This window comes from Phocoena phocoena, chromosome 20 (genome assembly GCF_963924675.1).
Source record: "Phocoena phocoena chromosome 20, mPhoPho1.1, whole genome shotgun sequence".
NCBI classification, from domain to species: domain Eukaryota; kingdom Metazoa; phylum Chordata; class Mammalia; order Artiodactyla; family Phocoenidae; genus Phocoena; species Phocoena phocoena.
In genome coordinates, this window is record NC_089238.1 from 47,608,727 (window position 1) to 47,626,856 (window position 18,130).

Genomic DNA, 18,130 nt, shown 5'->3' on the forward strand with positions numbered 1-18,130 from the left:
ACTGTACTTAGCTTTGAAACAGTGAAACAATTATTTTGAGTTAATGTTTTGAAGTCTACCACTAGGTGGCAATGTTATACAGCTGAGATGCTTTTCAGAATCAGCAGAGCCCAAAGCATTTCTAGGTTCTTTTAATACGGTATAGCACAGGGAACTCTACTTAATGCACTGTAGTGTTCTAAATGGAGGGGATATATGTATAGGTATGGCTGATTCATTTTGCTGTGCAGTAGAAGCTAACACAACATTGTAAAGCAACTATACTCTGCCTCAGAGGGCTCCTGTCTTTGCGGGGGTGGGAGACACAGATGTGGACCCCTAATGACAGCACAAGGCAACGTGCTTTGTAACCCTGTCAGGGGGAGTCTGAGAAGCTTCACAGAGTAGGTGACCATCCATCAGTGTTCAAAAGATGTGTAAGCTTTCCACTTGAGAAAGGGGCAAATAACCGTCTATCCCCAACAGTGCAAATGTGACGTGAAGTAGGAGAGAGGTGCTCAAAATATCATGACAAGATCAGGGAACACTGAGTGAATCCATGACAAGAGTGGCAGGAAGCAAGAATTAAAAATGGGGTTGGGGCTACCTTGTGAAGCGCTAAATTTACTACAATAAGAATTTGGACTATACCTTTTAGCCGGTGGAGATTAAATGACAATTTTCGATTAAGTGATTGATATGATTAAAAGGGTGTTTTAGACTAGAGTCTCCAAACTCTTTTGAACGAACAGACTTTATAATAAATTGTTGGTTTAGTAAACATCCAATATATTTATATCTAGTTATTTATGAATTATACCTATGTCATACATCCCATGCAATCATATAGATTACAAAATATACACAAAACTGTGACACTTGTGCTAATAATGAAATTGCGTTGGCAACTTAGAAATTTTTGCAGATAATATCAAGTCTGATTAGATCACTGTTTTCTGTCATAATGAGGCTAATTTAAGCGGAATCGAAGACATTTTAGTCTTGGCGTTCTCTTGTTCACTTCAGAAAATGAGAACGTCTTGGTGAACGTCCACTATTTCTTTGAGCCTGGCACACTGCACATGCAGCACGACCATCTTATATATAAACTGAGCAAGATTACTCTCCCAAGTAAATATTAGAGGTCTAATTTCTGTCTTATTTATTAGTATAAAACAAATGCTAATGGAGATATGCTATTTTATTTGCTCCCCATGGACCATTCTATGCATGCTGGGATTCATGTGCCCTTTCATAGGCTTTCTGGGTTGGGTGGCTAAGACTGCAGCATGAAGAGATAACAGAATGTAGGCAGGAGCCCAACACACAGACACCATACCTGACCTTGTCTGTTGATAATGAATTAGACTCAATTAAGACTGAGATAAATAGTTACAGTCCAGTTAAAAAAATATGTATTTCATTTCGACCTCTTGTAAATGAACAAAGCAAAGACAGTAAAAAGAGCAATTATGGGGACTTCCCTGGTGGTCCAGTGGTTAAGACACCACGCTGCCAATGCAGGGGGCCTGGGTTCCATCCCTGGTCAGGGAACTAGATCCCGCACGCTGCGACGAAGATCCCACATGCTGCAAGACCCGGCGCAGCCAAATCAATCAATCAATCAATGGATCAATCTTTTTTTAAACAAAAGAGCAATTATGTTCTCAAAAGTTCTGGTATCACAAGTGAAGATGGATTAGAATTATCTCAGAAAGAAAACTTTGTGACTGATTCTCAGGCCAACACCTGAGAAAGGACAAGGTGCTTTAACTATGAGGACACAGCTAGAAGTTGGCAGTCTTCAGCCCAGAAGAGGGCCTTTACCAGAACCCAACCACTGGCGCACCCTGATCTTAGACTTCCAGCTTCTAGAACTGTGGGAAATGAATTTCTGTTAGTGATAAGCCACTCAGTCTGTGGTATTGTTGTTATAGCAGCTCAAAAGGACTAGGACAAAGAACAAAGATAAACTGGAGTATTTGACCTGTGTTGTCTGCCACTGCGTTGTAGAAGATGCCTGAGAAGACTTAAGTTGGCACCCGTCTCTCCATTTCTTTGCCATCCACTAGTCCTTCAGATGAATGTGGCTTCTTAACTCAAGAAACTGAGTTTTCCAAGTGTAACAAGGAGTATCACATGTTCTGCTTCACTTTTTTCTTTTATAAGAAAGGTTTTATTTATTTATTTATTTGGCTGTGTTGGGTCTTCATTGCTGTGCATGGGCTTTCTCTAGTTGTGGCAAGTGGGGGCTACTCTTCATTGCGGTGTGTGGGCTTCTCATTGTGGTGGCTTCTCTTGTTGTGGAGCATGGGCTTTAGGCCCGCGGGCTTCAGTAGTTGTGGCACGCGGGCTCAGTAGTTGTGGCTCATGGGCTCTAGAGTGCATGCTCAGTAGTTGTGGTGCATGGGCTTAGTTGCTCTGCGGCATGTGGGATCTTCCTAGATCAGGGATCGAACCTGTGTCCCCTGCATTGGCAGGCAGACTCTTTTTTTTTTTTTTTTTTTAACATCTTTATTGGGGTATAATTGCTTTACAATGGTGTGTTAGTTTCTGCTTTATAGCAAAGTGAATCAGCTATACATGGCAGGCAGACTCTTAACCACTGCACCACCAGCGAAATCCTCTGCTCCATTTCTGCAGATACCTTTCTTGTATGAATTTATAAACTACTGTTGGAAAATTGCATCAACTACATGGAAGATATTACATAAATTCAGAGAAGTTTCATCTCAATATCATGTGAAGTATTAAAATAGATGTCTTTAAAGTAATGATTATAAATAATTTATACCTAGACAATTTGCAGCTAATTTTCCCCTCCCAAATTGCATTTTGACCTTGTTAATTTGTTGATTGGAAAATTGCAACACTCTATGACATAAATCACAGCAAGATCCTTTTTGACCCACCCCCTAGAGAAATGGAAATAAAAACAAAAATAAACAAATGGGACCTAATGAAACTTAATAGCTTTTGCACAGCAAAGGAAACCATAAATAAGACAAAAAGACAACCCTCAGAAGGGGAGAAAATATTTGCAAGTGAAGCAACTGACAAAGGATTAATCTCCAAAATATACAAGCAGCCCATGCAGCTCAATATCAAAAAAAACAAACAACCCAATCCAAAAATGGGCAGAAGATCTCAGTGGTTGAGAGTCCGCCTGCTGTTGCAGGGGACACGGGTTCGTGCCCCGGTCTGGGAAGATCCCACATGCTGTGGAGCAGCTAGGCCCGTGAACCATGGCCGCTGAGCCTGCGTGTCCGGAGCCTGTGCTCCGCAATGGGAGAGGCTGCAACAGTGAGAGGCCCACGTACCGCACAAAAAAAAAAAAAAAAAAAAAAGTACAAATAATAAATGCTGGAGACGTTGTGGAGAGAAGGGAGCCCTCGCACACTGTTGGTGGGAATGTAAATTGTTACAGCCACTATGGAGAACAGTATGGAGGTTCTTTAAAAAACTAAAAATGGAACTACCATCTCACCCAGCAATCCCACTACTGGGCATATACCTTGCGAAAACCATAATTCAAAAAGAGTGATGTACCACAATGTTCATTGCAGCACTATTTACAATAACCAGGACATTGGAAGCAACCTAGGTGTCCATCAACAGATGAGTGGTTAAAGAAGATGTGGCACATATATACAACAGAATATTACTCAGCCATAAAAAGAAACGAAATTGAGTTATTTGTAGTGAGGTGGATGGACCTAGAGTCTGTTGTACAGAGTGAAGTAAGTCAGAAAGAGAAAAACGAATACCATATGCTAACACGTATATATGAAATTAAAAAAAAAAAGGTTCTGATGAACCTATGGGCAGGACAGGAATAAAGATGCAGATGTAGAGAATGGACTTGAGGACATGGGGGAGGGGGAAGGGTAAACTAGGACAAAGTGAGAGAATAGCATTGACATATATACACTACCAAATGTAAAATAGATAGCTAATGGGAAGCAGATGCATAGCACAGGGAGATCAGCTTGGTGCTTTGTGTGCACCTAGAGGGGTGAGATAGGGAGGGTGGGAGGGAGACGCAAGAGGGAGGGAATGTGGGGATATACGTATACATATAGCTGATTCACTTTGTTATACAGCAGAAACTAACACAACATTGTAAAGCAACCACACTCCAATAAAGATGTTAAAAAAAAGCCAAAAGTAAATAAATAAAAAATTTCTTTTTTTTAAAAAAAATTTTTATTTATTTAACTTATTTATTTTTGGCTGAGTTGGGTCTTTGTTGCTGCGTGCAGGCTTTCTCTAGTTGCAGTGAGCCGGGGCCACTCTTCGTTGCGGTGCGCAGGCTTCTCATTGTGGTGGCTTCTCTTGTTGCAGAGCACGGGCTCTAGACGTGCGGGCCTCAGTATTTGTGGCTCACGGGCTCTAGAGCACAGGCTCAGTAGTTGTGGCGCTCGGGCCTAGTTGCTCCACAGCAATTGGGATCTTCCCGGACCAGGGCTTGAACCTGTGTCCCCTGTATTGGTAGGTGGATTCTTAATCGCTGTGCCACCAGGGAAGCTCCTAAATAAATAAATTTCTACCAAAAAAAAAATGTATTCCACTTTTTACTTCTGAGTATGATGGTGATCTCAACAGTTCAGTGGGATACTTCAGAATTCACAGTTCTTGAATTCTGTCTTCCAGATAAAATTGCAAGTGTGGTTTTTCTCAGTGTGAGATATCAGAATAGTGGCTAGTCTTTAGGTGGATACCTTCTGAAAGCTGAAACAGGATAGAGCTACGTGTGTACCAAATCTAACGGGAGACTTTTTGAAGCAGATCCCGGCGTAAACCTGATGTGAGTTGAATGTTTTTATTGGGGCACTGATTCCTTACCTGGTCTTCAGGCCTCTGCTACTTGAGTATTTCATGTTCCCACAGTGTTCTCCGTGTAGGAGCTCCACTGGTTTTTGCAGGGGCAGGACGGCCTGATGAGCTGAGCACTCTCTCTTCACTTCAGTGAACCTTTGTGAATTGTCCTGCCCTGTCACTTCCTGTCGCATTATTCAACTGTATTTTCTCCATAGCACTTAGCTGTATTTGAAGTCATCTTATTCACTCAAGCTATGTGTATTTTCTCTCTCCTCTCACTAAAGTATAAAACTGCATGAGAAAACAAACAAACAAACAAAAAACTGCATGAGGTCAGGGGCTGTGTTTTCCTTCTTTATCATCCTGTCACCAGTGCCGAGACAGGGCCTGGCACAAATTGAGTGATTGATACAAAACCATTGGTTATGTGAATGCATGAATGTGGGTAATAGTACCTGATGTCATGTACATTGTCATCATCAATATAAAAAAGCATTTATTCAAGTAGTACCTATGGTTAACAATACATTATTGTGCATGTACGTTAAAATATGTTAAGAGGGTAGATCTCCTAACCCCCTAAACTGATAACAAACAAATAAACAAGAAACTCACAAAAGGACACAAAGAAAATTTGGAAGGTGAAAGATATGTTTAAAGCCTTGGCTGTGGTGAGTATCACAGGTGTAAGTATATGTCTGAGCTTATCAAGATGTAAATATTAATGAAGTGATTTTTTTGTATATTAATTATATCTCAATAAAGACTGAGAAAAGAATCATTTATTAAGCAGGACCACAGTGTTGCAAAATCCCAGTGGGCTCTGTGTGTGTGTCAAGGGTCAGGCCTTGCACAAAAGAGACTGAAGCCAAGAAAGACCTGATTAAATATAAACTTGTTACCAAAGTTGCTCATGGATAATGTCAGTGGTTTCCTCTATATTTGAAGGCATCTCATAATGAAAATCTCTGGATAGTTCAGTAAATAACCCCCTTTGGGTAAATAGTCCCATGGAGCCACCTTAAACTGAATACAAACTTTGCTCGATAATAAACAGCTTTTGAGGCAAAGAGCTTTGAATCTTTCGATTCTCTAAGATTCATAATCAGAGCAAGAAACTTTTTTTTCATAGAAACAAGGATATACACAAAGTAAAAATTTTTTTTATCAAATTGGGATTAAGTGCTATCTAATGCTAATTTGGAGAGTTAGTTAAATTTAATTGACTGATATGGGTAGGATAGAATGGTAGTAATTACTGGACATGGTATTTAAATTTCATAACTTGAATTTCTTACGGCTTCTTTCCACGTGAGAATTACCTTTGCAAATACGACATAATAGAAAGGTTTTCAGAAACCTTTTACTTGTGTTTTCTCTCTGAGTGTGTTGATGTTGAATTCAGGCGTTGGTGACTTAGAAGGGCATGATGAGAAGATGAATGTGCCTCAACCTTAGAAGTTTCTCCAGCTACTGACTTTGTTCTTTCCCTCAGGCTGAATGAGGTGAATATAGAATATCTTGCAGTTGAATAATTCGGATTGTTTTTAGGCAAGAATTTTTCTGATGTTATAAAAATTGTGATCTAAAAGGAAACTTAAACTTCAGTTCATTCTTTTGATGTATTTTGCCCAAAGCATGGTGCCAGGACCTGTTATCTCAAATAGACAAAAAATATCTTTCTAATTCACTCCTACATTGAAAGGTCCTCATGGATTGAAATTATTGTGATGTATCCAAAGTTACTATATTTTGGAAATAAAATAAAATCACATGTCAGGAAAGGAATAATGATAACAATGGACCAGCTTATTATGAAACTTAAAATGAAAATGCTTTATTGGCAACACTATTGGACTTTGGAAAGATTGGGAATATATGTCAAAACCAGAGAAGCCACAGTGCTGGTGTCCTATTCATTCTTATTGATGTAGCTTGTTTGCCCCATGTTTAAGGCCAATCATTTGGAATCAGTAGCAATATTTGGTTTAATTGTGTGTCTTGTTTCATTGTTGTTGTTGATATGTAATTAACATACCATAAAATTTATCTTTTAAAAAATTTTATTTATTTATTTGGTTGCACTGGGTCTTAGTTGTTGTGGCTCATGGGCTCCTTAGTTGCAGCTCATGGGTTCCTTAGCTGCAGCTTGCTGGCTCCTTAGTTGTGGCACGTGGGCTCCTTAGTTGTGGCTTGATGTCTCCTTAGCTGTGGCAGGCGAGCTCCTTAGTTGCAGCTTTCAGGCCTCTTAGTTGTGGCACTCAGGATCCTTAGTTATGGCATGTGAACTCTTAGTTGCAGCATGCATGTGGGATCTAGTTCCCTGACCAGGGATGGAACCTGGACCTTCTGCACTGAGAGTGTGGAGTCTTAACCACTGCACCACCAGGGAAGTCCCACAATTTATCATTTTAGAGTGTACATTTCAGTGGTTTTGTGTACATTGATAAGGTTGTGCCACTATCATGACTAACTCCAGAATATTTCATTAATCCAAAAAAGATGAAACTACTAATGTACTTTCTATCTCTATGGATTTGCTTATTCTGGACATTTCACATAAAATTATATATAATGTGTGCTCTTTTGTGTCTGGCTACTTTCATTTAGCAAAAACTTTTCAAGATTCAGCAGCAAGTATCAGTACTTCAATCCCTTTCATTGAATTGTATTCCACTGTATAGGTAGTTATACCACATTTTATTTATCCATAAGATGACGACTATTTGCTTTGTTTCCGTTTCTTGGCTATTATGAATAATGCTGCTGTGAACATTTGTGCACAAGTTTTTGTGTGAACATTTGTTTTCATTTCTCTTGAGTATATTCTCTTAGGAGTGGAATTGCTGTCATACGGTAGCTTCAGGTAACCTTCTGAGGAATAGACAAACTGTTTCCCACAACAGCTGTGCAATTTTTCATCCCCATCAGCAATATATAAGGATCCAATTTCCCCACATCCTTGTCAACACTTGTTATTTCCCATTAAAAAATATGTATATATCCATTTTAATGGGTGTGAAGTGGTATTTCATTATGGTTTTGATTTTTATTTCTCTAATGAATGATGAGAACTCATGCTTATTTGCCCTATCTATCTATCTGCTTATCTATTTATCTATCTATCCATCCTACCTATGTATCTATCTAGAGAAATGTCTATTTGAACATTTTCCCATTTTTTGTTTGGTTTATTTGTCCTTCATTATGAATTGTAAGAGTTCTTTATATATTCTGGATACTATATCCTTATTAGATATATGATTTGTGGATATTTTCTACTGTGGGTTGTATTTCATGATGGTGTCTTTTGCTCCATCTGGCAATAGGAATGCAGACTGTTGGTTTCCAAGGCTACTGTTGAGATGGGCAGTGGAGGATGGTACTAGGGCAAGTTAAAACACCACAAAGCTTTCATGACTGCTTTCATGACTATTTAGCCATTTTTCTTTTTTTAATATAGATTTATTTATTTTATTTATTTTTATTTTTGGCTGTGTTGGGTCTTCATTACAGCGCATGGGCTTCTCATTGTGGTGCATGGACTTCTTACTGCAGTAACTTCTCCTGTTGCGGAGCACAGGCTCTAGTGTGTGGGCTTCAGTAGTTGTGGCTCATGGGCTCTAGAGCACAGGCTCAGTAGTTGTGGTGCACAGGCTTAGTTGCTCCGTGGCATGTGGGATCTTCCCGGACCAGGGCTCGAACACGTGTCCCCTGCATTGGCGAGCGGATTCTTAACCACTGTGCCACCAGGGAAGTCCTTAGCCATTTTTCTTGAACAAATGCTCTTTGGGTTACTACAATTCTTTGGTTAGTATCCATAGGTCTGAAAAAGTTGATTCTGACAAATTTTGCCAGTTTTTATCATTACTTTTATGAAGGGATACATTTTCAGAGGCTCTCATTCTGACATTTTCACTGATATCACCTCAATTGCATGACTTGTATTACAGCGAGATGACTGCTTTGCCTTTGGTTTTTCATACACACTTGTCTGGTCATATGGATACCATGGAAAGATTGACTCAAGCTTCTTCTGAGTCCATCACCATGGAACTCCTCATTGAATATCATCCTCTTAAACTTTTATGATTTATAAATTTTGGGAGCTATAAACAGCCTTAGAGATTGGCTAGTGGATTGATCCTTTTGTTTCACACATGAGAAAACACATGAGCACCCCTTGTAAAGTGAAGGGAATTGCCTGGCTTCTTCCTCTAGTTGGTAGTTGAGTCTAGAGGAGAACTGAAGTCTTTATACTGCAGGATAGAGCTATAACAGAAATACTCAGTAAAATCCTTGTTTGCAATCTCCTGAGTCTTACCACTGAGTCTTCTCTACATTATTTCCCTTTTGTGTGGGCATTCGGCCCAGTCCCTGGGAGACTTTGAAAATAATGAGATACCATAAGGCCCATGCATAGCCCCACAGCTATTCTCATGGACTTGGTTTCAACCTTGGTATTATTTGGGGATTATAAAAATTCTTAGTCACCAAGAAGCAGCCAGCAGTTTGAGCTATGTGAAACCTGTGTGATAGGGGATGCATTTCTGTCTAAATTTCCCTGTTCATTACTGCATCAAATAACAACCTCAAGAATGGCTTCTGTATAGTCAAAGAGAAAACAGTGGTTTCAAAATAAAAATTTTGGGCTGAAGTGTAGTTATATGAACGTACATTGAAAGCACTTGTTTTTTTTTTTTGCGGAACGCGGGCCTCTCACTGCTGTGGCCTCTCCCGTTGCGGGGCACAGGCTCCGGACGCGCAGGCTCAGCGGCCATGGCTCACGGGCCCAGCCACTCCGCGGCATGAAAGCACTTGTTTTTAAGGTCCTTAAAGCCTTAATACTGATTGGTGTTTATATTAGTTTGCTAGGTTGGCCATACAAAGTACGACAGACTGGGTGGCTTAAGCAATAGAAATTTATTTTCTCACAATCTTGGAGGCTAAAAATCTGAGATCAGTGTGTCTGCAGGATTGGTTTCTTCCAAGACTTCTCTCCTTGACTTGTACATGACTTTCTTCTCCCTGTGTCTTCGCATTGCTTTCCCTCTGTAACTTCTTATTATAATAAGGACACCCATCACATTGGATTAGGGACCACCATAATGACCTCAACTTAATTATCTCTTTAAAAACCCTATCTCCAAATAGAGTTACGTTCTGAGATACTGGGGATTAGGACTATGAATTTGAAATCTATGAATCATTTTTTTTTCAAAAAAAAAAAAGAATAGGATACTAGCAAACAACATACTCACCATTCTTAAACTGAAAAAAACAAAAAAAAATGGAGCAGAATATCCAAGGACTGTGGGGACAGCTGCACATATGTAATGGGAATAACGGATAGAAAAGAAAATGAGAAAGGAGTAGAAGAAATATTTGAAGTAATAATGCTGACAATATTTCAAATTAATGACAGGCACCAAATGACAGAATCAACAAGCCCAGATAGCACCAAGCAGGATAAATATCAAAAAATTTATACCTGTTCATATCATATTCAAACGACAGAAAATCAAAGTCAGGAGGATGGGGGACTAATCTATAGAGGAAGCTGTATAAGGCTTACATCGAACTCCTTGTTCAGAAACCATGCACACAAGAAGAGAATGTAGTGAAATTGTTTAAAGTGTTTAAAAAAAATATCCACCAACCTAGAATTTTGTATCTAGACAAATCATCCTTCAAAAGTGAAAGAGAAATAAAGGCTTTCTCAGATAAAGAAAGCTGATGAAAATTGTTGACAGTAGACCTGCCTTACAAGAAATGTTAAAGAGAAGTTCTGAGAAGGAAAATGATGTAGGTCAGGCACTCAGATGTACATAAGGAAAGGAATTGGATCAGGGAAGGAATATATGAGGGTGAAATAGGATCTTTTATTTTTGTTATTCTTAATTGATCCAATAGATAAATAGCTGTTCAAGTAATAGCAACATATTAGGCGATTATAGATAGGGATAAGTGAAGTGATAGCAATGTTATAAGGGATGGGAGGGAGAATTGAGAATATTCTGTTACAAGATACCTGCAGTACTCATGAAGTGGTATAGTGTTATTTGAAAGTGGATTTGGATTAGTTGTAAATGAATACTGTAAATTTTATGGCAACCAGAAATAAAATTTTAAAAAGAAGTATAATATGTTAGGAGGGCAGAGAAAATGGAATCATATAAAATGCTCAATTAAAACCAGAGAGGCAGGGGCTTCCCTGGTGGTGCAGTGGTTGAGAATCCGCCTGCCAATGCAGGGGACACGGGTTCGATCCCTGGTCTGGGAAGATGCCACATGCTGTGGAGCAACTAAGCCCGTGTGCCACAACTACTGAGCCTGTGGTCTAGAGCCCGTGAGCCACAACTACCGAGCCTGTGTGCCGCAACTACTGAAGCCCGTGCACCTAGAGCCCGTGCTCTGCAATGAGAAGCCACCGCAGTGAGAAGCCTGCGCACTGCAACAGAGTAGCCCCCACTTGCTGTAACTAGAGAAAGACTGTGTGCAGCAGCGAAGACCCAACACAGCCAAAAATAAATAAATAAATTAAAAAACCCCCCAAAAACAAGAGAGGCAGAAAAAGAGGGGAAGATTAAAACAAAAGAGCAAGAAAAAGTGCAACAAATAGAAATATGGTAGATTTTAATCCACCTATATCAATAATCACTTTAAATGTGAATGGTCTACATATACCAATTAAAATAACAGGAATTGTCAAAGTGGATAAAAAAACAAGGCCCATCTACCTATTGTCTATAAGTAAGCCCTTTAAAATGTAAAGATGCAGATAACTGAAGAGTAAGGGATATAGAAAGTTATACCATCTTAACATCAATCAAAACAAAACTGGAATAACTATGTTACTTTTAAGCAAAGCAGACTTCAGAACAAGGAAAGTTATCAGGGATAAAAAGAGGTATAACATAATTAAAAAAGGGTTGATTCTCCAAGAAGTCATTAACAATCCTTAATATGCATGTTCCTAACAATAGAGCATCAGAATACATGAAGTAAAAAATGGATAAAACTGATCACTACTGATCTCATGGACAATAAAAGGATGATAAAGGAATATTATATATAACTCTATGCCCACAAATTTGATACTTAGATAAAATGGACCAATTAGACAGAAACTACTGAAACTCAAAAAGAAATAGATAGTCTGAATAGGACTATATATATTAAGGATTTTGAATTACTAATAAATAAAATTCCAAAAATGAAAGCAGTAGGTCTAAATGATTTCACTGGTGAATTTTGCCAAACATTTAAAGAAGAAATGACATCAATTCTCTGCAACCTCATCCAGGAAATAGAAGCAGAGGGAATACTTTCTAACATATCCTGTGAAGGTAGCATTACACTAATCCCCCAAACCAGGTAACAACATTATAAGAAAGGAAAACCAGAGACCAGTATCACTTCTGAACAAACATGCAAAAGTCCTCAACAAAATATTAGCAAATTGAATCCAACAATGAATAAAAAATTATACATCATGACCAAATAGGATTTGTCCCAAATATGCATGGTTAAAATCCCAAAAATTTACAATACAAAAGCTGGTGAGAATGAAGACAACAGAAACTCTCATTCATTGCTAGTATGAATGCAAAATGGTACAATCGCTTTGCAAGACAATTTGACAGTTTCTTACAAAGTTAAACGTTATCTTACCATATAATCCAGCAATCAAACTCCTTGGCATTTACCCAAATGAAAACTCCATAAACACACACACAAAACCTGCACAGAAATGTTTATGGCAGTTTTATTCATAATTACCAAAACCGGAAGCGATCAAGATGTTCACCAATAGGAAAGGGATAAACGTTGGCACATCCATACAATGGAATCCGTATGATTCAGTGACAAGAAGAAATGAACTATCAAACCGCAAAAAGTTACGGAAGACTCTTAAATGCATATTGCTATGTGAAAGAAGGCAGTCTGAAAAGGATACATATTTTATTATCCACTATTTGTCACTGTGGAAAACTACAGAGACACAAAAAACTATAGAGACAGTAGAAAGATTAGTAGTTACAGGGGTTGGGGGGAAGGGAGGAAGGATGAAGCACAAGGGATTTTAAAAAATTTATTTATTTTTGGTTGCATTGGGTCTTCGTTGCTGTACGCAGGCTTTCTCTAGTTGAGGCGAGCAGGGGCTGCTCTTTATCGTGGTGCACAGATTTCTCATTGCGATGGCTTCTCTTGTTGTGGAGCACAGGCTCTAGGTGTGTGGGCTTCAGTAGTTGTGGTGCACGAGCTCAGTAGTTGTGGCTTGTGGGCTCTAGAGTGCAGGCTCAGTAGTTGTGGCACACGGGCTTAGTTGCTCTGTGGCATGTGGGATCTTCCTGGACCAGGGATTGAACCCGTGTCCCCCTGCATTGGCAGGCGGATTTTTAACCGCTGCACCACCTAAGTGTGGGAGGGGAGTATATGGGGACTTTGTATTATCTGGTGGATTTTTCTGCAAATCTAAAACTGCTCTAAAAGTAAAGTCTATTAATTATAAAAAAACCCAAAAATACATAAAAATATGTCTGATTTCAATTTGCCTATAAAGTACTCAGAAATCCTTTTCATTGAAACAAATTTCAGTTTTGAAATAATAACGTTGTCCAAAAGAGGGTGCCAAAGACTTACAAAGGTATCTTTTTTTGGTTATGCAAAAGAGAGTTAAATAATGAAATAGAATTAATAGAATAAAAAACCAGAAGGCCCTAACATGAGTCAGCATGCATGACACTTATTTACATCTTGCCAACGACTTTTAGCCTCCTGCTTTAGGACTCAGATCCATCGCCTCTGCTCTTTGGTGCTGCTTCCTTGCTGTATACGAAGGTGAATTTGCCCTGACAATGCACAGCAGTGACTTGCGCTCCATAGGGACCTGCAGGAAGCTGGGCTAGCACAAATACATTTGGACCTGATTTTAAACATGTATATATCAAATTTAAATGAGAGTTTTGCAAATTTATAAGTTTTTTTCAGTGTGTAACATTTTCAGATATAAATTTAAAGACACTTTTTACTTATTACTATCAGGTCTTCCATTGACAATAGCCTTTAAGACTTCATTCTTGAATTTCTCTGTTCGTAGGACCCTAAGTCAAGGAGCCTATAATCTGTGACTAAGTATAAATGCACCAATACAATTCATTCTTCAAGATATTTTTTGGTGAATAATCTTTCAAGGAGAGAATCTCTTTGTTAAGGTGATAATAATATCACAAGTAAACCAAGGTTCTTTTTTGTTATATTGCCTTTTTATATTTTCAAAACATCTTTATTTTTTGTTGGTTATACAAGTGTAAAAAAATGGTGTAAAAATACACTTATCTATTGTCCTTATTATTGTTTGGATTTTACAAATTGCATTTTAATGATGTCACACAGTGTCTTCTTCTGTCTACTCTTTTCCCAGAATATTAATAATTATATTGAGAAGCTTGATTTGATTTAGGTTTGATATTATTGGCAAAAGTATTTCATAAATGGTGTTATGTATTTTTGTCATCAGGTACAAGGTGTCTGGTTGTCTTCTCTTTGGGACTGCTTGAAGCCATTCATGACCATTGCCTGTCTTCGTTAGGAGTTTGCAAATGTTCCTATTCAATCATTTCCTCTTCCTATAGTACTCGGAGTGATTCCATAGAGAGAAAATTTTCCTAATAAAGTATCTGGTGGGCTTCCCTGGTGGCACAGTGGTTGAGAGTCCACCTGCCAATGCAGGGGACACGGGTTCGATCTCTGGTCCGGGGAGATCCCACATGCTGCGGAGCAACTAAGCCCATGCGCCACAACTACTGAACCTGCACTCTAGAGCCTGGGAGCCACAACTACTGAGCCTGCATGCCACAGCTACTGGAGCCTGTGTGCCTAGAGCCTGTGCTCTGCAACAAGAGAAGCAACCACAACGGGAAGCCCGTGCACCGCAACGAAGAGTAGCCCTCGCTCGCCACACCTAGAGAAAGCTCGTGTGCAGCAACGAAGACCCAACACAGCCAAAAAAAAAAAAAAGAAGGTAACCAGCAAGGACCTACTGTATAGCACGGGGAACTCTGCTCAATATTATGTAACAACCTAAATGGGAAAAGAATTTGAAAAAGAATAGATACATGTATATGTAAAACTGAATCACTTTGCTGTACACCTGAAACAATCACAACATTGTTAATCAACTATACTCCAACATAAAATAAAAAGTTAAAAAAAGAAAAAAAAAAGAAAAGCAGATTCAATATTTAATTTATTTGCTTTATTTACCAGTTTTCAGAAAAAAGAGTTGATTCCTTAGCATTTTTTAAAGGCAACTAATGAAGGTTTTACTTTTTTCTGTTTTAGTAACATTTCAAACTCATGAATTTTTGACATTTTTGGTGTGTTTTTATTCTTTGCAGTTTAACATATCTGATGTATTTTTATTTTTATCAATACTTTGTTTGGTCAATTGGAGCCTCTTCAAATTGACTCCTCTGTTCTTGTGATATAACCTCAATATAGAAATTCCTCCTTATCCATGGGGAATACATTCCAAGGCCGCCAGTGTTTACTTGAAAACACGAATAGTACCAAACTCTCTGTATATATATGAAATGGAGCAGGACCCTATGGTCCTTCCCCCCACCCCCATGTGCTCCGCTTGCCTTTTGTCTGTGGAAAAACTTTAGCCAAAGAATAAGTTTAATCAGAGAAGTGGGAAAATGCAGAAACAAAGGAAAACAGTCCAACAAAACTAAATAATAATACTTTAGTCATTAAGCACAGTTAAGGACCTTTAGTTCCTCCTCAAGGGCTGTAGATAATATTCTGAGCCACATCCTGGGACATGTCCTGTAGATACTGACACCCCCACCAGGTGGAAGAGGTTAACTACATGATGACCAGACTGTAGCCATGACATAAGCTGCCACAATTCTGAGAATTGGCCTCAAGAAAATGGGAACAAACCGACCCTGGAACTGAAGATTAATAGTATCAATACTTAAAACAATCAAGATGACGCTGGTCAGACCCCTGCATGACCAATTTCAAGATGATTGTCAGAGCTGACTGGGATGTTTCTGCATGTAGCCCCCTCCCTCAACCTATAAATGCTCTTGCCCACTGGTTGTAGTTGGGGGGAATTGGCCTTTGGACAGGAATCTGCCCTTCCCCCACCAGTTGCTGGCATCCAAAATAAAACAAACTTTCCTTTCCACCAAACTTGCCTCTTTATTGGCTTTTGAGCGGCGAGCAGCCAGACCCCCACTTTTGGTCACATATATTATACTATGTTTTTTCCTATACATACATACCTATGATAAAGTTTAATTGATTAATTAGGCACAGTAAGAGATTAACAACAATAACTAATAAATAGAACAATTACAACAATATAGTGTAATAAAAGTTATGTGAATATGGTTTCTCTCTCAAAATATCTTTTTTTCCTTTTTATTTATTTATTTATTTATGGCTGTGTTGGGTCTTCGTTGCTGCACGCCGGCTTTCTCTAGGTGCGGCGAGCGGGGGTTACTCTTCGTTGCGGTTCATGGACTTCTCATTGCAGTGGCTTCTTTTGTTGCAGAGCACTGGCTCTAGCATGTGCACAGGCTGCAGTAGTTGTGACATGCAGCCTCAGTAGTTGTTCGCGGGCTCTAGAGCGCAGGTTTGGTAGTTACGGCGCACGGACTTATTTGCTCTGCAGCATGTGGGATCTTCCCGGACCAGGGCTCCAACCCGTGTCCCCTGCATTGGCAGGTGGATTCTTTTTTTTTGTTTTTTGTGGTACGCGGGCCTCTCACTGTTGTGGCCTCTCCCGTTGTGGAGCACAGGCTCCGGACGCGCAGGCTCAGCGGCCATGGCTCACGGGCCCAGCTGCTCCGCGGCATGTGGGATCCCCCCGGACCGGTGCACGAACCCGCGTCTCCTGTATCGGCAGGCGGACTCTCAACCACTGCGCTACCAGGGAAGCCCGGCAGGCGGATTTTTAACCACTGCGCTGCCAGGGACGTCCCTCAGAATATCTTATTGTACAAATTTAATGCCTTTTCCATTTTAACTAAGCACTTATCACACACTGTGGCCATAACTTCTGCAGTTTGAGGTGCGACTGCAAAACTAGCACGAATTTCTTTTTCCTCTTCACAATTTCACAGGTATAAGATTCATTCTTACCGTAGATCTTAGCAACCTCAGCATAGGATTTTTTTCTTTCCTCATTAGCTTGAGACACCTTTTCACTTAAAGGAAGCACTTTGCAGCATCTCTTTGGCATATCTGAATTGCCAGCACCAGTACCTATTGTGCTTTTGGGCCATTATTAAGTAAAATAAGGGTTATTTGAACACAAGCAATACCGGGGCAGTCGATCTGATAACCCAGATGGCTACTAAGTGACCAGCATAGGGGAGAATATGCTGGACAATGGGGGTGGATTCACATTCCAGGTAGGATGGAGCGGGATGGTGCGATATTTCATCATGCTACTCAGAACGTTGCATAATTTAAAACGCATCAATTGTTTATTTCTGGAATTTTCCATTTAATATTTTTGGACTGTGGTTGACCATGGGAGTAACTGAAATCACAGAAAGTGACACCTTGGATAAGGGGGGACAACTGCAGTGTTAGAAATCTTTTTTGCTTGCAGCTATGACAAAAGATCATCTAGTTTTGTATATTTCCTGCCCTGACCTGTAATTAGTAATTTTTTCCAAGGTACTTTAATTTTTAAATTAAAAAATAACATTTACTTACATTTAGAGAGCAAAACCTGGGTGCTAGAGGTGTTTAGTACTACCGGCTTGATCTTTGTCTCCAGATTTTTTCAATGGACAGCTCTTAAATTTGACAACAATCATTACCCAGTTTTTCACTGATGCCTTTATAGTAGTGGCATAATATGAGTTACATATTCTTTTCATTGATGTCAGTGGTTTATGTCAATTTAGGGAAAAATTAATAAGAATTTACATAAATGCGATTGGTCAAGACCATTTTAGCCTAAGGAAAGATCATGAACAAAAGCACGGTCTGTAAAAGAAGAATCCCGTGTGGATAGAATTGTTTGTACAGGTAGGACAGTGGTGGGTGTTAGGAAGGTCTGTTGGCGCCAGGTTGAGAGACGGGAGGAAGTGCCAGATGCTGCTAAGTTGCTCAGGATAGAGCATCATATCTTAAATTACGGAATCAGAGACTTGTTAACACATCCCAAAGAATGTGAAAGGAGTAAATAATATGATATGGTAGCGTTAGAATCAGACAAACTTAGGTTTGAATCTCAGCTTTGCCACTTACTGGACAAGCTATAGCTTAACTTTATGGAAGTGATGGTGAACCGCGT

At 39.3% G+C, this 18,130-nt stretch overlaps 1 protein-coding gene across 1 annotated transcript in view; it reads right to left on the minus strand.

Annotated features, from left to right (window-relative positions):
• Positions 1-4,991, minus strand: part of DUXB (double homeobox B) — a 41,699-nt gene extending 36,708 nt beyond the window's left edge. Inside the window, 1 exon segment of the mRNA XM_065898401.1 lies at positions 4,825-4,991. Within this exon segment, the coding sequence (XP_065754473.1) occupies positions 4,825-4,991 (167 nt within the window).
• Between the last annotated feature and the right edge of the window lie 13,139 nt (positions 4,992-18,130).